The sequence below is a fragment of the Ruditapes philippinarum genome, unplaced genomic scaffold, assembly GCF_026571515.1.
Source record: "Ruditapes philippinarum isolate M1 unplaced genomic scaffold, ASM2657151v2 ctg12619_1_1_1_1, whole genome shotgun sequence".
Taxonomy (NCBI): domain Eukaryota; kingdom Metazoa; phylum Mollusca; class Bivalvia; order Venerida; family Veneridae; genus Ruditapes; species Ruditapes philippinarum.
Window position 1 is genome coordinate 29,044 of NW_026861507.1, and position 24,962 is coordinate 54,005.

At 32.6% G+C, this 24,962-nt stretch overlaps 2 protein-coding genes across 2 annotated transcripts; one reads left to right on the forward strand and one right to left on the reverse strand.

Annotated features, from left to right (window-relative positions):
* Positions 1 to 9,174: 9,174 nt before the first annotated feature.
* On the forward strand, positions 9,175 to 10,163 carry LOC132715881 (uncharacterized). The gene is made up of 2 exons (XM_060698974.1): positions 9,175 to 9,394; positions 9,868 to 10,163. The coding sequence occupies exons 1-2, from the start codon at positions 9,175 to 9,177 to the stop codon at positions 10,161 to 10,163; spliced, it is 516 nt and encodes a 171-aa protein (XP_060554957.1).
* Positions 10,164 to 15,702: 5,539 nt separating this feature from the next.
* Positions 15,703 to 23,197, reverse strand: LOC132715882 (V-type proton ATPase subunit H-like; the record flags this gene model as incomplete). Its single annotated transcript, XM_060698975.1, is given in 8 exon segments — positions 15,703 to 16,708; positions 16,711 to 16,750; positions 17,523 to 17,636; positions 18,791 to 18,892; positions 20,768 to 20,893; positions 21,751 to 21,857; positions 21,859 to 21,930; positions 23,110 to 23,197. Coding segments are annotated over 8 exon segments (682 nt in total), but the record flags the coding sequence as incomplete, so codon positions are not given.
* Positions 23,198 to 24,962: the final 1,765 nt, after the last annotated feature.

Sequence of the window (24,962 nt, forward strand, 5' to 3'; positions counted from 1 at the left end):
GTGGTTTAAAATAATTTTATTTTGTAGCACTTTAATAATTAATCAACAGCTCGATACACGCTACAAAATTGGTGGCAGCGAAGGTGGGATATATCTAATTTGATAGATTTCAAATAGATTTTTTTTTGATAAAATAACATTATCACTTACCTGCGTTTGTTGAAATTTTTATTTTGACGTAATTATTTTTAAGAATTATGGCTGAGGCTAGAAATCCTGAAGATTTGTCTGTTTATCTCAAAGAGATAGATATGTTGAGAAAAGAGAATGAAAGTTTGAGAATGCAAAACGAAATAGAGATTTTAGAAAAACAATTGCTTAAGTTACAAACTACTTCAACTATTCAGACACCTAGGAATATTAGTCCTAATACATCTTCTCGTTCTCAAACAAAAAGACAATTGCCGCATATCCCTGAAAGAAAAATAATAGAAAAACGAGAGCAGTTGTCAAACACATTTTTGAATTCTGAACCACGTATTAGATTTTCAACTCCTATGACTGAAACGCAAAGAAATACTTTCAAAAGTGAACAAGAAGACAGAGATTTAAGTCCGGAAATATGGGATAGACATGTGACAAGAAGACGAAAATCCCAAAGAGAAATATACGATGAAAATATGAAATCAGATACTTCCACTAAAATTAAAGGGGCTACACTGAGGTCTGACAGGTAATTTGGTGTCCAAAAAAAATGTAAACAAATTTCCTCGCAAATCACAATATTATAACTAAAATAACAATAACTTACACTTTAACCAACCCTCTAACAACAATTATGCTAGAAAATGCATTTTCACATTAGCTTTTGATGCAAAAATGAAAGTTGGTTTTTCCAGACATGTACAGAAGTTACCCACAATTCATCGGGTATGACTAAAATACGCAACGGACATTTTTGAACAACAGAGTAAACGGGGTTATTGATTTTTTCTCAACACTCTAACCTATCATGTTTATATAACTTGAGTATAACGAAGAGAAACTGTATAAAAGATGATCAAGGTAGCAATTTCGTTGTCTTGAAAAATCAAACGCCAGCGAAGCGGACATTTTCTAGACAAAACGGAAAGATATTATATACATGTACAATTATTTTCATTGACATTTCAGTTTCAATTTCAATATTCTAAGGCAAACATAATGCATCGGTGATATTTATACTATAACGAGCACAGTGTAATCACACTATTAAATAAATGTATTTAACGCTATCTATAACGTATTTAAATCAAATACAGTTAATGACATGTCTCATTTGATTTGATTGTTTTTTGGGAAGGAGTGGGAGTGACGTCACACAAAAACTGTGTAGGTCATTTTGGCGACTCTTCAGTTTTACTGGTGGAGTAAGAACTCAGGTGCCCCCTTTGCAAAATTGTTTCTGGCACAAACGGTCATCTGTGTATGTAATGAGTGACGTTTCGTAGGCTATCTTGATAGGATCGTACATACACGTTCAACACACAATTGCATCACATTCATACCATAGGCAAAATTAAATGCACGTTCCCTGTTGTAACAATATGAAACCCCAGAAAAAACCTATGAACCAGCTTCTGAATGTGGCATTTCTATCGTTATTCCACAAAAAAAAAGAATGAGTACATCAATGGGCATGCTCTGGAGTGTTGAGAACTATTACCTGCATTTCAGTTACGCACTGTGCATGTATATGAAATCGATTTAACTCTGATACATTTTTAACAGAAAAATCTTCAAACTATGATACAATAACTGTTTATGATTCTATTAGAAACTTGTTTAGAATTTAATGATTTCTCGGTGAAAACGATATAGTTTACTTGTACTACAGATAAGATCAAAGTGCTGAAGGCACTGAAGAAAAAACTGGATAAACTAACACATTTACACTTCAGTTTCACAGGTAAATTAATTTTATATATCGCGGTTTACATCTTAATATCAGCTAACCTTTGCTTTTTGAGACTTTTGTTTTTGAAAATAATCTAAACGAGTAAAATAAACCCTCTTTTATGGGCAAATGATTTAAGTATCATCCCCGATTTCTCTTTCATAAATTGGCTTTAGCAAATTCTTTGCTATTCAAATATTAAGATTATTCTGTCAGTGACGTGTCTTCTACTTGAAATTTTCCTGTTGTGTATTTTTCGGTAACAGGAAGAAAATGACAGTCTGTTCATTTGATCATGCCTGTGAAAAATCATGTTTTGTGAACCAATTTATCCTGCCGATAAAGATTTTGCAAGCAATCTGGTGGTTTATGTTTTAGTGCTTACACTTAGTATTTAATTCCAAAGAACATTTCTTAGGAGACCTTTAACGTTTGATAACGGTAATTTTAATCATTGGTTCTTGTTGCTGGGTCATATGGGGGTTGTGTTCTTTGAACGCCGCCTTTCCTTGTTGATCTTGTTTATCATATTTTTCACTATAACCGAAATACTTAGGAATTACTGTTACTGTGAAATTTTTCGTTCATGTGTTTAAAATACTTAAGGAGCTCTATAAATTTTCAAAACGGTATCCAGTATTTCCAAAACAATTTACAAAGGCTTTTAATACACAATCATATAAATCTTAAAGTATTACGAGAACCACCCACCTAATCTCCAGAACATACATACGAAAAACAAGATAAATCAAAAGGCTGCAAGCTCTGTGGTATTATTTGATCTTTGCAATCTAAATCGCATTGTATAACTGTATTATTTTCCTATATCAGTTTATTTTTATGTACTTTATTCTTCTTGCTTGGTACCAGAGTTTGATACATATGGAATTTTGCATGACTAGAGTTGCATCAAAAAATCATTTATGTTCATTTTTATGACAGACACACTTTATCCTTGCATATCGTGGCTATTTACTTAACAAAGAAACTTTATAAAAAATAGTTGCCTTGAATTGGATTTGAACCCCAGACACACTAAACGAGCGCGTAACGCTTGCACCACGGAGAAGATATATGAACAATGCCTGAATACAATCAAGTAATACTTAATTTAGATTTTCCATTGCATTTCTGGTTTGTAATCCTTATTAATTTCGAGGTTTTTTGTTCAGGATAAAAATGTTGTTTAACATTGATGTAAATAATTTAACAAAAATATTCTCGCCAAAACAGTCCGACATGTATATATTCCACTACTCGACAGTCAGATTTATTTGTGAAATACGCTCTCGACATCGCTTAAAATAGCATTTTCATTGAATAAAATGATATTCATCCGCGTAATTTGTGAATGTGCATTCATGGACAATTCTATAACCCAAAGTTACTTTTAAACTTTGAATGCATTGTAATTTGTTGGATACTTATAACAAAATGAAAATATTTCTTTCTTTTAAATCGCTAGTTTTCAGCTGTTTTAAGAACTGCTTGTTGTTAGGTTTGTCATGAAACTGCTGTGTCAGAGATTGAATGTTAGCTTTGTATTTCCTGATCTTCGATCAGAAATACAAAAAGGAATGGTAACATTCAATGAATGCAACACCCAGACGACCAAGCAACACAGGACCACAGCTAAATTATCAATAAAAAAAAATAATTTTAGGCTTTCAAGTGGTAAATAAAAAGACTAAACAAAAAAAAATGAAAAAAAGGGAAGAAAGAAGAGACAAAAGTAGAGAAAAAAAGGTTTTAGTGCTATAAAGCAAGAAAAGCAGGGTTCTCTTCCTAGCAATGAAATGCACCCGATCAGTATTTAGCCATTGCAGTTTTTGAAAGTAGTCACTCGTGTTTTCAAAATAGTCGGGAAATGAACCTGACCTTTTTTATAAAAATATTTACAAAACTATTAACAATGAGTGTGCCATGATAAACAGGCTATAAGGAGGAAAAACAATGGTTAAGATATGCATTGCCCTTTCCCAAGTTTTGTATACCGCCTAGGAGTTGGAAGTATTATAAAACATAGTTTAAGCAATGGTTTTTGTATGAGGTGAGGTTAATAATATCTTACTGAATTCTTAAAGTTACTTTTACTTACCTGCCCTTCACATTTGTCTTGCAAGTATTGATATGATTTTGTTTGTTTCGTTTAATTTGAAAGAAAATTAGGGTTTAAAGAACAACAACTATATAATCAGTTTTAAGTTTATTTCACTAGTCACGGCAGCTGTGGAAGCTTGACTGTGCCGGGGGCTGCGTCCTGTGAACGTTGCCGTCGCCTTGTTTGTCTTTATTCCAGTTTTCCTTTTTTACTCTTATAACGCTCTCAACTTCTTTCCACCGGGAAGCTTCAATATATTGGTAACATTAAATCACAGCTCAATTGACCCATCACTAGTACGGAGGCCTTCCTATAAGAAAGAAATTTATCAGTATATCTGCTGTATCAATAATGATAATAATAATATTAATAGAGCCAGATTGTAACTCTTTTTCGACCTTCTTGATAATGTTTACCATGCACATGAAACATGTATCAATTACCTATAGTTTTGAATGTCTAGATCAAAACGTAGTAATCTTCTCATCAACAAAGTTTACATCCAATGCAATAAAATATGCAAGTATGTATGTTAAATGATAAATATTAAATTTCAGATCTATCTAGCAAAGGAGATCGATTTTTTCTTATAGAATTTTAATTATATGCACTAGACATACATAAGAAATACTAACTAATAAAGTTGAAGCCTAAATGTCCTATAATGAGGCCGGATTCTTTCTCTATTTAGCCAGTGCTTTCAGTGCTTTGATCAGAGTTAAAGAGAAATCTCTGGAATAACATTCTGTGTGTGCGTGTGATTTTTTATGCTTACAATACTCAAGTTCATTTTCGTTGTATAAAAGGTATTACGAAGTTTTTTTCCTGAACACGTGTCAGATAAACCAAAATGACCTTTAAAATAGGACCCATTTAATACAATGATTGACAAAGTAAATTTTCTTAGCCTAGATATCATGATATTTTTGCCATTACAAAGTTAATACATAATTTTTAATAATTACACGAAAGCTCTCAAATTAACATAGAACATTTGTAAAATTTGTGTATGTCAGTTTCCAACTCCGTACGTTTAGCTAAATTCATCATTATAATGGAGAAAAAAAACATGATTACAACAATGTAATACTTTAAATATTTTGAAATTGCTTTTGAAAGATTTTTCTCACAAGAACATATGTGAACAACAAGAAATATAACAAACAAACCCATAATTTGCTTTTAAATTTATGGATTGTTGGTATATTCCACTTTCGCACATTCGTTGCTGCCGATACACAAAAAATTCTCCGTTTCGCTTTTTAGTCATCCCGAGAATCATCACGTGACCGTTGTTTTTATTCAGATTTGCAAACTGAAAGGTGTTTAAACGCTTTTCCCACAAAATTGGAGAAAATATGTATTTCAAACGATTTGCCAATCCAAAGAACACATATCAATGTATCACTGATTCTGTTTGAATGTCCCTAACACGCAGGTAACGAAAAATTATCGGTTCGTGAAATTTTACTTTTTTTTGTGACATTCGGCCGTACCTCAGTGGAGTACCTTTAATTCAAATAGGTCTTCTGTTTTTATGAAACCAGCTACATTTGATGGCACCGGGTCTTGGATAGATTACCAAGCTCATTTTGAGGCTTGTTCTGAAATTAATAACTGGTCATATAAACAAAAGGGTCTCTATCTTGCTGTATCTTTGAGAGGAAATGCTCAAGGTGTTTTTGGTAATTTAGGAAATTCAAGTAGTTATACAGAATTAGTAAATGCACTTCAAGAGCGATTTGCTCCCCCAAATCAGACAGAACTCTATAGAGTACAATTACGGGAAAGACGCCAGAAAGCAACTGAAACTTTATCAGAAATGGCCCAAGACATAAGACGTTTAACAAATTTGGCATATCCTTCAGCCCCTGGTGATGTTAAAGAAACATTAGCAAAAGAACAATTTATTGACTCAATTTTTAGTTCAGAAATGCGTTTAAGAATAAAACAAGCAAGACCATTAAATCTAAATGACGCTGTTCGACATGCAGTTGAATTAGAAGCTTTTAATAGGGCTGAACGAAAACATTTCGAAAAACAGGGTAGTTATAGATCTTTAAATTCTAATAAAGTCAAAGAAAGTTCGAAAGAAAACAGTGCTATGGAAATGTTGACTAAAAGCTTTGAAGAATTGAAGAAAAGGTTTGATTCTTTTGGAAAAGAGAGATCAAGTACTGTAGATAGATCAGAGCGAAATAATTTTAACTATAGATATCAAACAAATACGTTCAACCCCAGAGGTTCAACAAGAACTTTTTCAAATACAAATAAGACTGAAAATAGAACAAAGAGTTTCAAATGCTTCAACTGTGGAAAGGAGGGTCATAGTCAATATACTTGTCCAAACAATAAAACACGTTTTAAAAATACAGTTTCTAATGAAAAACACATCGGTCATTCATCTTCTAAGCAAACTTATTCTGTTTCTAAGCAAGGTTCAGGGTTATATGTTACAGCTATTATAAATGGTAAAAAAGCAAATTGTCTTGTAGATACAGGAGCAACGCTTACATTAATTTCGACTGAATTCTTTGGATTACTTGGGTATAAGAATGAATTAGACATGTGCACTCAAGAAATTATTTCTGCATCAGGGACACCTTTAAATACAAAAGGTAAAACTAGTATTGATATTGAAATCAATAATTGTAAATATCAAGCAAATGTCGTTATTTCAGATATTGATATTGATGTTGTTCTTGGACTTGATTTCATGAAAACTCATAATATAACTGTTAATGTAGCCGAAAACACGATGTTGATTCAAGGTAAAACGTGTCCTTTAAATTGTCGAGGAAGCATAGGTTGCTATAGAATTTCTGTAAAAGATAAATCTATCATTCCTCCTAGATCTGAAATTTTAATTTCCAACCCCCAGTTAATACAAAAACATGGGTTATATATTGTTGAACCTGTTGAAAATCAACATACATATGGTAAAAGTTTGATAGCAAAGTCTTTAGTTTTTGGAGATAGTAATGTCCCTATCAGAATAATGAATCTTTCTGAAGAAGAACAAATCTTATATCCAGGTACTAATTTAGCAACTTTAAGTCCTATTATCAGCGTCAGCACTTTGTCAAATAAAAGTGAAGAGTCTTCAAAAATACCAGAACATATGAAAGATCTCTATGAAAGATCTGTCAAAGACCTTGATAAATCTCAAAGTAAGCAAGTAGCTGAATTGTTAAGTAGATATTCAAATATTTTTTCCGAGTCCGAAACTGATATAGGCCGAACTGGCATAGTGAGACATCAGATTCCAACTGGAGAATCTAGACCAATTAAACAGCCTTTACGCCGAGTCCCAGAAAGTTTAAATAAAGAAATTGAAAAACAAATAAAAGAAATGTTAGATAAAGGTATTATAGAACCTTCTTCAAGTCCATGGTCTAGTGGTGTAGTAATGGTTAAGAAGAAAGACGGGACACATCGTTTTTGCGTAGATTATAGAAAATTAAATAATGTGACAATAAAAGATGCATATCCGCTTCCGAGGATAGACGAATCGCTCGATCAATTATCAGGTTCAAAGTGGTTTAGTAGCCTCGATCTTTCCTCTGGATATTGGCAGGTTGAAGTAGAAAAAGATCATCAACAGAAAACTGCATTTTCAACTAGATTTGGATTATTTTAGTTTAAAGTTATGCCATTTGGTTTATGCAACGCGCCTGCAACTTTCGAAAGGCTTATGGAAACTGTTCTTGCAGGGCTTCATTGGCAAACTTGCTTGATATATTTAGATGATATAATTGTGACAGGAAAAACTTTCGAAGACATGGTTAAAAATTTAGAAGCAATTTTTCAACGCATGGAAGGAGCTAATTTAAAATTAAAGGCTAAGAAATGCTGTCTTTTGCTAAAGAAGTCGAATTTCTAGGTCACGTCGTATCGGCTTCAGGTATTAAAACTGATCCAAAGAAAAATTGAGAGCATAAAAACATGGCCTATTCCGAATAATGTTCATGAAGTAAGGTCGTTCTTAGGTCTTTGCAGTTACTATAGAAAATTTATATTCAACTTTTCTGAAATAGCAAAACCACTTTTCACACTAACAGAGAAACGTCGACCATTTTTATGGAACAAAGATTGTTCAGAATCTTTTATCAAATTAAAACAAATGCTTACTGAAGCACCAGTTTTAGCTCATCCTGATTTTTCAAAAATATTTATTTTAGATGTTTGGCAGTAATTTGCAATAGGAAGTGTACTTTCACAGAAAATTGGTAACTCCGAGCACGTTATTGCGTATGCGAGTAGAACTTTAACCAAATCTGAACGAAAAATACTGTGTAACTCGAAAGGAGTTGTTGGCATTTGGTTTACTTTGTTAAATATTTTAGACATTATTTGTATGGTCAAAACTTTACTGTAAGACTGATCATGGTTCACACTGCGTTGGTTAATGAATTTCAAAAATCCAGAATGTCAAGTTGCAAGGTGGTTAGAGGTATTAGCAGCCTATAATATGTCTATAGAACATAGGCCAGGAAGACTTCATAAAAATGCAGACAGTTTGAGCAGAATTCCATGTAGACAATGCGGCCGCCTTGAAAACCATCCTGAATTTCAAAGCAATGTATGTTTGGTTACTTCACTTGAACAGAACATAGATAGTTATGGGGAAATAAATTTGCAAAAGGCTCAAAGTGAAGATAGAAATATACAGTTGATTAAAACATGGATAAAAAACTGGTAACAGACCAGAATACAAAGATATTTTAAGTGAAAATTTCTTCTTAAAATCGCTTTGGAGTCAGTGGCCAAGATTAGAAATTCATGATGATCTTTTAGTTTAAAAATGGGAAGTATTAGGAAGCGAACATATCTATTGGCAAGCAATAGTTCCCCTTAAATTAAGACATTTAGTTTTACAATATTCTCACGATATTAAAGCTTCAGGTCACCTTGGTATTAGAAAGACTTTAAGTAAAATTAGGCAAAGATTTTATTGGCCAGGACTTCAAAATGATGTAAGGGGATATGTTTCTGGATGCGAAGCATGTAATAAGAGAAAAGGTCTTACCCAAACAAAGAGAGGCTCCGATGCAAATTGTAAGGAGTGGCTATCCGTTTGAAAGAATTGCAATCGATATTCTAGGTGAATTGCCTCAAACTGATTCGGGAAATAAGTATATTTTGGTTGATAGCCGATTATTTCACCAAATGGACTGAATCTTTTCCAATGTCTAATATGGAAGCTAGCACAGTTGCTAAAATTTTAGTTGACAATGTTATAACTAGATTTGGTATTCCAAACAATATTCATTCAGATCAAGGATCACAGTTTGAAAGTAAGCTTTTCCGTGAGTTATGTAATTTATTACAGATAAAGAAAACAAGGACAACACCATATCATGCTCAATCTGACGGAATGGTGGAAAGGTTTAATAAAACATTAGCTTCAATGTTAAGTATGTATGTTCAAGAAAATCATAAAAACTGGGAATGAATTACTCCCATATGTTATGATGGCTTTATAGATCTACTGAACACGAGACAACAGGAATGACGCCAAATATGTTAATGTTAGGAAGAGAATTAAAATACTCCCCTAGACTTAGCTTTCGAAATGCCTCCAAACATGAAAAGAATACCTCCTTCTCAATGGGTTTGGGAGTTGCAAGAAAAAATTAGAATCCGCTCATAATTTAGTGAGGCAAACTACTGAAAAATCAATGAAACGTCAAAAAGTATTTCATGACTCAAAATTATCATATGAAAAATTTGCTAAAGATGAAAATGTGTTTGTATATTTTCCTGTTAAGAAGTTGGGATGTTCTTCGAAATTAACTTTTTTTGGAGGGGGTCCTTATAAACCGTAACAAGAAATATTATCAGATGTTTTATACAAAGTTAATTGGTGGAAAATCAAATTCTTTTACAGGTAATTCATGCAAACAGAATGCGAAAAGCACCAAAACAGTTTTAACATTTGAAGAGAGCCCAGTAATTTCTGATTCTTTTCAGGAAGATACAATCATAGATGAACAAGAGATAGAGAATCGTGAAGAAATAGTATCAAGTAAAAGTAGATATGGTAGGGAAAGAAGAAACCATATTGGTTTAATGATTATATTTTATTCTATTTCCAGGTCAGCATTATCAAGAGATAAAATGTCAAAACATGCAGGTGAGGGGGGGCGAAAAAAGAAAGAATACCATGTGATGTGTGTGGAGTAACATTCAAGACAGAGAGATATTTGAAAGTACATGTAAAAAAGTTTCACGAAAAAGGAAAGATTGCAGAAAGTGAGAAAAATGAAAAAGAAAGAATTAGTTGAGTTACAGTCAAGTGATAGTGATTGGGATGTGGACCCAGAAATATGTTTAGAAGATGACATGTTAGATGTGACAAGTGGAAGAGACGAAAGCGGTAATAAGAGTGAAAGTTTAATGTGATATGTTTGGAGTCAAGCAGTGACAATATTAAATGTGATGGAAATAAATTAAAAGACAAAAAGTAAATCGGAACAAAGTATTCTTAGAATGCAAAACAAAGCCAACACTTTTTTGTTCCTAAAAGAAAATGTCCTATGATGGAATTATCAAAAGACATGTTTAAGAAACAGAAAGTCTTTACAAGTCAAACCAAGGCGGAAACTAGTCAAAACTAAGGCAGGGACAACCCAGAAAAATAATGTTACAACTGAAAAAGAGGAAAATCTTATTAATATAGATTGTGAACTGAACCTTTGAAACAAATGGGAGATCAACACAATGAAATGACAATTTTAAGTCAGAGAGTAAGAAAAGTATTTCAGAGTTTTGAAACTATTACATCAGGAGCAAATCAGAGGGAACAGACAATTAGTCTTGGGTGATTATCTTCCAAAGGGTAATGAATATTAAGTCAGAAGATGTTGTTATAAGGAGAATAATAACAGAAGGGAAATGTGTGTTACAGATGGAGATGAAGTGTAAGAAAGCATAGACAATAGATTATCTATCATGAGAACAAATACTGAAGCTTGAGTATTTCGGAACATATTTTTTTTAAGTTTTTTTGGTTTTAATGTTATCATTACATAACGTATATGTAAAAATATAATTCAAGTACATGTTTGAAAGTGTTTGTTTTCTTCATTTTAAAACGTTTAATAACATGAGACATACAGATGTAGGGCTAAATTTAAAAGAAACATTGCGGGACGCATGAAGTCGGAGGCGTGGGTAATGTGACGAAAAAATGCTTCCTATACTTTATAAACTTCAATTTGATTACCTCCCTAGTATGATTCCGCCATTTGTACAGAAAAACAAAAACAATTTATTTTTATGTGAAGATAACAGGATAAACCAATAGGTAATTAAGGTTTATTTAGTAATAATACTTTTGTAACGATATAATTTAAAGTATTGTCAAGGTGTTTATCATTTGAATTGTTTATCTGTTTTGTTTTATGGTTTGTAAGGAAATTTTAATCCAAAGTAACAGACGCTTATTAAGTTTCAATTAAAATCAGGGTATCAAAAGCGGTTTATTATTTTATGCCAATCAAAATCATTGTTTTAATCCACCGCGAGATGACGCAACAGAGGCATATATAAGAGCTTGCGCAATGTTGAGAATTTAGATTTGGTTTTGGCTCCGGACCGTTAAGTTTGTAATTATATTTACTAGTAGCCAGGCATCTTAGATACTGGGTGCTAAAAATATCTTTACTTCTATGATTTAAAATAGTTAGTCTGCTTGTTGTCCTTGCAAGAGTTGGATATAGGTAATATTGTATTTACTAGTAGCCAGGCATCTTAGATACTGGTGCTAAAATACCTTATTGCCTAAGTAAAACCTCTTGGACAAGTGTTTTGATAGAGAAGAGTTTTATTTGAAAACATTATTAGAAGAATCAGTTTTTGAACGTTTTATGATAAGAGTTTGTTGATTTGAAATATAACGTTAGAAATAAGAGATAGGTTTTAGGAATGTAAATTTTAGTTTGTTTGAAAGTAAGAGTGAATAGAGTTTTATTGTTTCTTGAAATATATATTTTTGGAATGATTTAAGTATTAGTTGAAGATTGTTATTTTTGCATTTTATAATAATTTCTAGAGTTTTTTATTAAGTTAATATATAATCAAAAGGTTAAAAAACCAGAAGGAAAATTTATATAAAATATTTCACATCATTTCGGATAAGTATCCCAAGAAAAATTATATATTTACATTTGAGAATCTTGTGGTTTAAAATAATTTTATTTTGTAGCACTTGAATAATTAATCAACACCTCGATACACGCTACAATAGCAAAAAAATACTCCATGACTACGCTACTTTCGTTTTTAAACATCCGCCTAATTAATTAAGCTACTTCCGGTGGAGTGAAAACCGATTAAACCTTCAATAACTGATAGAAGGTTTACCCTCTGTCCGTCCGTCCGTCAACAAAACTGGATTCCGTGATAACGCAAAAAGTACTTAGTACTGAAAATATTTTTATGAAACTTGATGCATGTATATATCTATCTATATGGATGTATGACAGGCTGGAGATTATGCATGTTTTTTTAATTTCCTATGTTAAACAATTTGGTTGCTAAGGCAACAAATACACTTAAAAACACAAAAACAGCGCAAAAAGTGCTGAAAATATTTTTATGAAACTTGAAATATGGGACAGGTAGATTGCAGTCTGGAGATTATGCATATCTTTTTTTTCTTGCTATGTTGAACGACTTGGTTGCTGTGGTTAAAATATGGCAAATATAATAATATTTTTGATAACTTAAAATGTATATTTTTATGAAACTTGAAATAAGGGTAGAAGGTAGCATGGAGATTATACACATTCTTTCAAGCTCGGAGTATATTGAGAGCTGTCCCACTCACTCATGTGACCAAGTCCAGATTTCTGATTAAAGTGTTTTTCTAGAAATTATTATTTTTTACTCATACTTCTCCATTTTTTTTTCAAACTCCCACATCATAAGAATATGACAAGGTTTATAAGACTACCGTAGCGTCTATATTTCTAGAATTCACTTTTAACCTTAAATTTTCCTTATTTATTCTTTAGCTTTTATATTTCTTCATGATACTACTTTCCCTTTCTCTCCAGCAACTACATGTAACTAAAACTTACTGTCCTTCCGGGCGTTATTTAAGGATTCCATTTTTCTCTATTGCCTCAAAAATTTAATGGCAGTGTAAGCAAAGGGGGGGGGGGGGGGGGGGGGGGGGCACTGCATAGGAGTTTGAGCAGATACCAAACACTTTTTGCTTTAATATTGTTGAATGAACCATATTATTTATGATTTTTTGTTTCAATTAAAAAAAAACTTTAACTGTATAAACATGTAAATCTTAGAGAGAAGACAAACCAAACCATAAGTTACTTTTTTCAAATAAAATATTTTATCTCTTGTATACAAAAAACAACATAGTATAATTACATAATAATAATAAACAGCATGAAAATTAAACAATTTTCATCAAAATTTAAAAAATAAAGTATGAAACATGATATCAAATAATGAGGACATCAAAATATTCGTATTTCTAAGCAACTACAGGGTAAAAACTGGAATGTCTATAAATAAGAAAACTTTCACCTTAATACATTTTTCATAGCTTTTTTGTCATATTTTTTTCCTAAGTTTAACATACAGAGGCATGTTCTGATGAAGATATGGTAATGTTGGAACACAAACTCAACACTATCAACTTGTCCAACTTACATTGTTTTTAGAACTGACCCTGTCCAAATTATCTTTTTTTGGGACATCAACATGAACATTTTAAAAGTTACTCAACCAACAGTATAGAGCCTGGCCAGACTACATGGTGGCAAAGGCTGATCACTTTCAGTTCCATCAGAAAAAACAAGAGGGCTATGATGGCCCTGAGGTCGCTCACCTGTATATAGGCCCTTGGAGCGGGGCCAAGTTTAAACCACAGGGCATTTTATTTGAACAAACTTGGAAGACACCCATTAGAAGATGTTTCATGATGTTTAGTTTTTACTACACACATATATAATGAAAAACAATGACCTGCCCCCCCCCCTTCCCCCCCCCCCTGGCAGGGCCAATTCTAACCCAAGGGGCTTAAATATTTGAACAAACTTGGTAGACACCCATAAGATGTTTCATGCTAAATATCTAAGCTCTAGCTCATTGGGTTTTTAAAGAAGATTTTTTTATGTTTTTACTATACAATAAAGTTAAAAAACAGTGACACCCCAGGGGCGGGGGCCAGTTTTTGACCCCCCAGAGCTTTTATTTGAACAATCTTTGTAGACACTTACCCTAGAAGATGTTTCATGCTTAATATTTAAAACTCTAGCTATTTGGTTTTTTTTCAAAAAAAGAAGATTTTTAAGTTTTTGCTAATACACATATAGGAAATCAATGACCCCCGGAGCGGGGCCAATTTTGCCCCAGGGCATTTATTTGAACAAACTTGGTAAAACACCCATTAGAACATGTTTCATGCTAAATATCTTAGCTCTAGCTCTTTTGAGTCCTTTAAAAGAAGATTTTTTTAAAGTTTTTACTATATGCCATAGAGGGAAAATCAAATGACCCCCTGGGCGGGGCCAATTTTGACCCCAGGGCTTTTATTTGAACAAACTTGGTAGACACTCATTAGAAGAAATGTTTCATGCTAAATATCTTAGCTCTAGCTCTTTGGGTTCTTTAAAAGAAGATTTTTTTAAAGTTTTTACTATATGCATATAGGGAATATCAATGACCCCCTGGGGCGGGGCCAATTTTTGACCCCCAGGGCTTTTATTTTTGAACAAAACAAATGTGTAGACACTCACTAGAAGATGCTTCATGCCAAAATATCTAAGCTCTAGCTCGTTTGGGTTTTTTAAAAGAAGATATTTAAAGTTTTTTTTTCTTTCGGTTGCCATAGCAACCAGAGTTCTGCATGGAATTAAATTCTTTGAACAATTTTTTTAGGTGACCACCAAAAGGAACATTCCTGTGAAGTTTGGATGAAATTGGCTTAGTGGTTTATGAGGAGATGTCATTTAAAGTAAAAGTTTACGTACGGACGAAAAGCGATCACAAAAGTCACCCTGTCACTTTGTGACATATTTCCTTTTGCATATATTATGGTAACAGTCTGAAAAATTGCTGCAAAAGGATCAAACTTGTTGAGAGGCACTATCACCATGATTGTAAGATTTACAACTGGCCAGCAAAAGGTTTTGGTATCACAAAATATAAAAATAACCAGTTAAAATTTTTGTCACCTTGTCTTGTCCATTTGTACACTTATTTAATGACCAGAAATGCATTAATACTTATAAATAAATGTCAAAAAATTTCACACCATATGTGAAACAATTAAATAAGCTTATTTTAAAAAACATTCACAAAGTTGTTCAAATTTGTTGTTTACAATTTCATACATAACACTAGAAGACTTTGCCCAATTGCATGAACCTATATTTGTTAAGATATCAATTACTTGATTTATGTTTGAACAGACTTAACATATTACAGTTATCGTTTAATATTAACAGCAGCATGTGACAAATATCAAAAAAAACTTTAACAGTAAAAGAGGCGCTTATGCTAAAGGCATTTAATGATGACACATAACATTCCAGCAAGGCCCTTATTGAAAGTACTATTACTAGTATGTCACAGGGTGTGGACAATTTGGTAGCCTTACTGGAACACAAAACCTAGGACCAATAGGAACTCTACTTTACAGCTCAACTGACATTACACATAACATAATATATCTCAAACTGACATAACACATAACATAATATATCTATAAAACATTTACATTAACATTTGTCATATAATATATCAAAACTCTATGATAAAAAATTTCCAGACTATTCAAACACTAGGATTTCTTACTGTTAACTATTTCCTACAGATTGATAATTATAAAGCAAACACTAGCACTAAAATCTGATTATCAGGGCTGCCCAGTTAATTTGTGTTTATTTTATCAAAGGTACATAATTAAAATCATTCCGACTTTTTTAAAGGGAAATTTCTATTGAAAATAAGCTCCATTTCAAATCAACAATTTTAATAACCAGTAGCAAGGTAGCAAAAAAAGTCCATTTAAACTGACTTTACTGAGGTTTTTTTTTGACTGAGGTTTATCTAATAAATAAATAATTTCCCCTAAATATCAATTTCTTAACCACATCAATAAGCCTATAATTTATATACTTAACTTTTAATGCCGAATTACTGTGCGACAAATGCGTAGAATTTTAACAGCTCTATACTTGTATATGTTATATATGATATAACATGACAGCCCTACATAATATAAGTCTTGTGACAATTAATGGTTAACACTGATTATAACAAATGCCATATAACATCCAAAAATGGTTTCATAATTTAATAAAATTTTCAATTATAGAGTTAAAATGCTTATTTCTTTCTTTATAGAGTAAATGGCCATAAATATTCAATATAATTCATCTTCTTGTTAATTTTTGTTGTCAAGGTGATATCAAGCAACGGTAACCAGTCTATTCTAACACAACTTTCTATTGGTCAATTTGAATGAATTCAATACAAATTAACCAATTGGATTTCAGCCTGGCACAGAAATGACTGCTTATCTTTATCACTTGTAAGTTTTTTGATATATTTATATATTTTTTTTTCATTCAAGAAAAGTTATCACAAGATTAATTGGTCACTTTTGGAAACATACAACAGTTATTGTTGACTAGCAAAATTAACGTATGGATGGTTTGATGCTATGCCTTGGCTGGTATCACCCCTGGGGCTTCTTCTTGCCCCTTTGTTGTGATATCTGTTTTCCAAGGTACTCCCTGGAAGAAAGAACAGTTAAATATTTAATTGACATGATACTTTTATCTTTTTGTTATGCATTTTCAAACATCTTAGTTAATGAAAATATATCTAGGGTACAATCTCTCAAACCTGGATTTGTAGGTCTGAGCCTTACTGGGGTCATCACCATCTTTCCACATTATGTCAACTATACTAGTTGGTTCCAGGAAACAGACTCAAGTCGATTATGCTATAAGCTATAGTTTATACATAATTATTTTAGTTTGTGTAGGAAGCTATAATCTTTTAGAAACACTTTCAAATCTATTCCTGAAACCAACCAGTACTGAGCAATGAGGGTAAAGTTTTTTTTGCTCAAGGAAACAACAGTTTGCCCTTGACGGAGTTGGAACCCACACAGTTAGCGATCAAAACCAATTTACTTAATTAACAATTATATTTGTACAAGAATATCCTGCTTTTTAATCATTGTATTACTAGGTTTCAATATTAAAAGCTACCAAACAGACAGACAGTCAATAGTTTAGCATCTAGTCAGACATCAGAGACCACTTGCTTTGAATTTGAGACAGTCCATTTGAAGTTGAAGGGATTTCAATATCAAATTACAAAAACTGAGCTACCATCAGTATAGATCCTGATCAGACTGCATGGATGTGCAGCCTCGCTTGGCTTAATACTGGTGGCGCAAAGAATTATCTTTTTTTGTTTAAGAAAGTTATTGGTTAATAAATATCCATACAATACTGTATTAAACAACACAATAGACAACAGAGATTAAAATCATACCAATTGTGAACCATCAATTTTTGTACAGCTATCAATGCCTCGTATCTAACATTAGGATCCTCGTGTGTAAGGTACTGCATTACAAGATGTTTAGCTCCCAGCTGCTCTATAACACTGGAAAAATGTTAATCATCTTAATTAAAAAATGTATTGAAAATAAGTTTACAAGGGTAAAATTGCCATAAATATGTAAAACTTGTGGGAACACGTTTTTCATATGGTAAAAACAGAAGTTCTCTCTGAGAAAAGCAAATTTGAGCCGCGTCACGACAAAACCAACATAGTGGGTTTGCGACCAGCATGGATCCAGACAAGCCTGCGCATCCGCGCAGTCTGATCAGGATCCATGCTGTTCGCTATCAGTTTGACTACTTGATATAGACTTTGTAAGCGAACAGCATGGATCCTGATCAGACTGCGCGGATGCGCAGGCTGGTCTGGATCCATGCTGGTCGCAAACCCACTATGTTGGTTTTGTCGTGACACGGCTCATTTAATGTTATACATGTAGTGTAGACTAGTGGTTTCCACACTATTTATATATCATATAGCCAAGTAAATCTTTTAAGTTTTAACAGATATTTTAAAGCATTTTCAAGGATTTTTAATTTTTTTATTCTTACTGTTTACATTGATAATGTCAGTAAATAGTATCATTTATCATATACCTACAAGTTTTGTGATGAAAATACAATCAAATTACACGAGTGTGATTTCCTGGTAGAAGGTCACACTCTAGTTGGTTGCGTTATCTTGTATTCACACTTTTGCAGACTCGAAGGAATGGACTTTTTTAATGATCAACTCGAGCAATAAGAATAAGTCAATACCACAGTCAAGAAATATTCCGTACATTGGCATCTTAGTGCAATAATTGGTTAATGTAGTGTAATTGCAATGCTTTCTCGCCAAAAAAATCTAACATCGGCGCCAATATCGTAAAAAATCTGTCATTTCTGGAACGTTATTTTCACAAATCTTCAGTATTTAATAATTTTTAACCGTTTACAACCTGAAATTTTTTACATGGTGGAATCAGGTACATAGCGATAAAGGATGAATGATTATAAATATTCAAATGCCCAAGATTTCAAAAAAATAACGTTCCGGAAATAACCAATTAGCTATGACATTGGCGATGTTAAGATTTTTTTTTGGCTGGGAAGCATTACAGAAACACCACTGTAACTCTCTATCAGATTTCAATGAGAGTTAACCCCATTACTGCACTAAGTCGATGATATACACATATAATATTTAACACTTACTTTTTCCCTCTGGGATAATATCGTACATATTCACCAATGTCATGTGCTGCTACTGACAGAATTAATGGATCTTTGCTACCTTCTAACAACCGAACTAAAATTCTGAAATATATATCCAAAATATTATCTGATTATTCATGAAATATCAGGTTTTTGTTTACATGTATGACATGAAGCATATATTACTCACTGTTAAACACTCAGTGTGAAAAGTTTTCCTTTCTGCTAAATCAAAATAATTGTATGTTGTTTTTTTGTTGTTGTTTTTTTGTGAATATGAAATATTTTATATACTGTGAAATCATCATTATTCGTGGGGCACGAATTTTCGTGGTTTTCGTGGATAGGTCAATCCACGAATTTAAGACCCGACGAAATTTTATCCCAACAAACGCTTGTCTCACAACATGCGTCGGCGCTTTTCCGGCCGATATTTGTGGTATGAATGTATATTATAATCAGGTCAGTGACAAATTAAATCCATAAATAGTTTAATTTTGCAATATTTAAGAAACTTGAAAGAAAAATCGATTGTATGTCTTCAGTTTGCTGTCACAAATGTTCGTCGCATGTAAACATCAGGGGACTACTAGTACTTGATCGTTGTAGGCTACTTGATTGTGTTAGCCAGAATACGTGACATAATCGAGTAAATATGGGAACCAAGTGCATTAATTATCCCCGATAAAACTTTTAACGACTAGTGTTTATATGATCCATTTAAATATATTTTTTTCAATATGTATTTGTGTGACTACTATTCCGAAAATATCAAAGAAGCCGTCGTCTTTACACTAGATGCACACATACATGTATGTAACTGTATTGAGCCATTTATTGGTATTAATTTATGATGCATATAAATTTACACAGTCGATGTGATGTAGTGTGTAGTTTTGGACTAATTCGGGGTGTTTAACTTTTTTACTGGCTGGTTAAAAATTGGCAGATGTCGTATAATTTATGCGATGTTTACATTGGGCGAATTATAGGGCATTATAATTGGAGCTGCATATCATGTCACACAAAGGTGTTAATTGCAGTCAATTATCGACAGTAATTGTGTTACTGCCAGAGGCCAGGATTAACTTTATTGACAAGAGCTGTGTAATATACACGGGGTAAGTAAAACAGCGCAGTGATTAAGTGAAAGATTACTTTCCATTACTTTTTTTTTTTTACAAGAAAATGAAAATCCACGAATTTAAGAACCCACGAAAATGCCTGTTTTGATAAAACCACGAAATTTCATGCCCACGAATACAAATGATTTCACAGTATACTGGTACAAAGTACACACTTTCAATATTTTGCTTGCAACATTTTCTCAGGAATACTGTTAAAGTACATTAATTCTATAAATAGAGTATAATGAATGAATGTTGGTTTAATGCTAATATTTATTGAATGAGTCAAATAAAATCTTATTTTTATTTTTCATATTGTTTTATAACACAGAGTTCAATAAATTTAGTATTGAATCTACATGAATATATAGAGGATATTTGTTTTTTGTGTGTAAGATGAAATTTTATTTCATCGAGTGAGCTTTAAAAACAGTATTCTCATTTAGTATTAGGTGAAAATATCTATTATAAACGTTTCTTTGCATATAATAAAAAGAAAATTTGTTTAGTGTAAGATCAAAATATATTTCACCTTGTGAACACCAAAAGTTCATATTTCACTTGTGGCTGCGCCAACTGTAATAATTAACAAAGCACATAAGATGGAAAAGATGATGGAAACTGGAAAAGGACACCAAAAATAAATGCTGTTTCAGAAATAAAGGTTATACTTTTTGAGGCTTTATGGGCCTTTAATGCACAAGTCAAATTATATTAACCATGGCCCCTCCACCCACATGGAATAGTAGGAACAATGTTTAGATTTACAAATCCCTGGTAAAGGTCCCCCCCCCCCCCCCCTCCATTTCAGGCCTCGTTTACAACTGACTGATGCATAACCAATACTTACTTAAGTAATTCATAATTCTTCTCATTAAGTCGTATTGCATTTTCTCTCCAGAATCTGTCGCTTTTATGTACAGGACTCCATTCCAACCTGCCAGACTTGATCTCTGTCACATATTCATCAAAAGAACTGAAAAAGCACAAAGACGGTGTCACATTTATGTCACACAGATAACTATAAATGTGTCTATAGGACAAGAATATGTCCACATTCCACTGTTTTTTTAAGTCTATAGGCAGACAGACAGATGGACTTCAGCGGTCTGTCCATCTAACTAACCTTCCTGGATAACAAACCAGTAATAACCAACTTCTGGTAATTCAACATGATTCATGAATCAGCAACAAGAGGCATATGACCACTAGATTCCATGTCAGAGATCCAATTGTCATGGAGTAATTTTGCCTTGCCCGAAAATGAAACTATCAAGCCATGTATTAAGGAGGCAGACTTTTATCTTCAGTAATCTTGGTCCAATGGACCTGAAATCAAACTCCAGGAAAGTTTCAACACACCAGATATCTAAGGTAATGGTCAACAAGGTCGTTAATGAATGAAGGTCAAGGTTAGTCTGGTCTAATAAAAGGTCTTGTGCCAACATCTTTGTATAAATACCTCTATTTTTCTTTTTTTTAAAAAGTCAAGCTAATAAATGAATGTAAAGAGTAACAAATTGGCAACTAGGTCCTTTACTAAACATAAAGATTTAGCAGCCAGCTTTATGCTTAGGGGGTATTTTTTGTGTCAGAAACCAGTATAGCTTTAAGTATAAGCACAATAATAATCATGTATAAGAAATTGCCAGTATTAAGCAACAATTTCGAGGGAATTCAAGAGAATTTTCGGTATATGAGTATATCATTATATAAGATACAGTTGATGAGCAGAGCCAAGTAATGATTAGGGTTTTAAATGTATTTTGGTGTGCTGGGTTTTTTTCTTTCTTCAAAATTAGTAAAGAAAAAAATCACTTAAATAACATGTACCTGAGATCTTGTACAGATTCCTGGAGTTTCTCCTGTAAGTATTGTAAATCTTCTACGATGTCTGGGTCATCAAACTTTCTTGCCTCCAACAGTTCCAGCTGCTTGAGGAACTTTACATTGTACCATAGACAATGCATTCTCTTGCACTAGCTCCCTTTCTTCTGGTTTCTCTAACAAATTCTGAATTAACAAAAGAAGTTTTCTTACACATTAAGGTAGTCTTACTGTAATGTTTTCCCGCCAAAAGATCTAACATTGGCTAATATCGTAGCAAATTGGTTACTTCCAGATTGTTATTTTTTCAAAATCTGGGGCATTATTTTATTCACAATCACTCATCCTTTATCGCTATGTACTAAATTCTGCTTATCAACTGTTAAAAATTATTGAATTTGGGAATACTTATGTTCCAGAAATGATTGATTTATAATATTGTAACGATATTGTCCGAGTTAAAATTTTTTTGGTGTGAAAGCATTACAGTAAGACTACCTTAACTACTTACAGTTTTCTTGTTGTTTTTTTATTTTGTGCTGGTTTTCAAGACTCATAGACACTGAGACTGAATGACTGTGAAGGTCATAAGGTGACTTCCCAGCTTCACTAATGGAGGAAGACCATAGGTTCCCTCCCCTCTGTGAATTATTTCAGACATAAGCAGGCCCTTAAAATACAACAATTCACATTTCTGCAAGCTAGTTGGAAGGCTTTCTCACATGAGGAATTCATGAACACTCGACAATTCTCAAGTGCTTGACAAGCAATAAAAAGGGCATAACTTTTTAAACTCAGAGTTTGATAATTAGAGGATATTGAATGAGAGTAAGTTCAATACTGAATTTACTGCACGAGTTGAATAAAATTATATTATGCGAGCCTCTGGCGAGCATAATATTATTTTATTCAACGAGTGCAATAAATTCAGTAATGAAGTTACATGAATTTAATATTCTATTTATCACATACCCAAAATAAAGACCGTTTAAGGTAAAATAAGAGTCATTTTTCATTGACGCTTCTATAGTATAAGGCTAAGATTTAGCGCGTCTTTACACTATGTTTAAATAACGCTAATGACGTCAGGTCAAAATATATGCACGGCCGAGCAATACCATATTTACGGAGTCGCAAAATCGGCACGGGTGTGTGATAATCACAGAGTAATCACAGGAAACAAGTGAGTGAAAGTTCCAACCCATTCCAACTGCATACCAAAAAAACTTAACCAAAGTGTGATGGCAACACTGATGTCAGGGTGAGTGCAAAACCTGTCCTTATTCTTCTAATAGTCTGGCTCAAATAGCCAAAAAACACATAAAAGAAGATAAACAAGGATAAAAAATACTATCAATAGTTTACCCTGAATGTTGCTAGAATAATTCTGGAGACTTTTTCTTTCACTGTATCACTCAGAATGTCTGACAAGATCGGAATAATGTTGTGCTGTCTGAAAATAGATGATACAAATTTATTGTTTTATATATTTTTCAATATTTTATGTCAAAAATTATTAATATCATAGTTCTTGAACAACGCCCAAAAAGTTTAATCTTTGTTTGCTTGTTTGTCTGGTTTTACGCTGACATCAACACAATTTTGGTCATATCAAGGTGGTTTGTCCACCTAACCAGCTTTACCTGCACGTGACTGTCTACTTATCCCACATGAGTTTATTCCATAGGTACAAACAAAGTTTTATTGTTATAGCTTTTATCGTTACGCACAACAAGTTACAATACATAAGTTAACCTGTTGTGCTTATTTTCGAAGCTGTTACTGAATAAAGTTTGTTTGTACATGTTCCTATGGATTAGCTGGGAAAAACACAAAATATTCTAAATTCCTAATTAAGTCTATATCACAGGGTGAGAAAATTGTGCAGCCTGACCAGGAAGCCACAGAATACTGTTTCGCGGCTCTACTGACTGAGCTGTCCGGCCACTTACACATCTCCTCCCCTAAATATCGAACAGTTCTGAACCGTGACATCTATTGTCATTGACAAATTTTGCCTTGCCGGACGATCAAACCATATTTTGAGCTAAGCATGCAATCTACCTAGATATAATCTGTAACTAACGGTTTTATATGACTACATTCATTAATGCAGTGTTACTATCTGGACATAAAAGTTTAAGCTTTTATTCATTATTTATAAACGGTATTTCAATGTAACAAAATTGAATATGAAGAAGTGATTCGTACACTTATTCAACTTGTGATATTTGATGAGATATTGAAATTATCAGTGAGATACATGTTATATCGCACTGTTTAAAACTGAACTACATAGAGAACTGGTGCCAAAAAAGAAAATAACAAAACAAAACATTGAAAGATTTCCATGACATAAAAATTAAAGTTAATTAGCATCAATTTATGCAACATCTGACTAATAAACTTAAAATACTATATAAATACATTAAAATAATAAAGTCACAGCAATAACACGTATAATATCATATTTTATTTTTCCAACGTTTCGGCAAATGTATGCCTTTTTTCAAGGTAAATAAATAATAATAATATCAACGGACGTGACGTCGTAATTTTACAATTAACGTCACGCCCACTTTAGCGGAAAAAACGAACAAATACGAACAATTCCAATTCATGATAAAAGAGAGATAAGTGTACCAAAAACAAAAAGCATCAAAATTAAAAACGACACAATAATATCGGATTAATAAATACGAATATTTCCTATAGGGTTTAATTATATAGAAAAATGATAATAGGAAAAAAACGAATATCTATGTGGCGTAATTCTAGCATTTGTAGCGTGGATTGATATTTTATTTTGAATTATTTAATTGAGTATAACAACTTTGTGTTCATTCCTTCTGGAAAATGAGTTTTTAGCTTATGAATCCAAAATGTTTCTTTGCACAAACGATCTAAAGTATTGTAAACAACATCTATGGGCATAAATGAAAAGTCGGTAAAATTATGATCGTCCTTATTAAAATGTACGTCAACATACTAACTGTCAAACCAAGAATTGTATATATTTGATAACATGTAAAAAATGTAGCATGCAGTATGTTGGTCAAACCAAACAACCTGTGTCTAAACGAATGAATAGCCATAAATTTGATATATGCAATTTTGTAGATCCTGCATTCTCCACTAATGTTGCAAATCATTTAAATAAGGAAACGGATCATAATTTTACCGACTTTCATTTTAATGCCCATAGATTTTTTCTTTTT

Coding starts and splice junctions, on each gene's coding strand:
- LOC132715881 (XM_060698974.1), top strand. CDS start 9,175: ATGGAAGCTAGCACAGTTGCTAAAATTTTAGTTGACAATGTTATAACT. Junction 9,395..9,867: donor AACATTAGCTTCAATGTTAA/GTATGTATGTTC, acceptor ATTCTTTTACAG/GTAATTCATGCAAACAGAAT.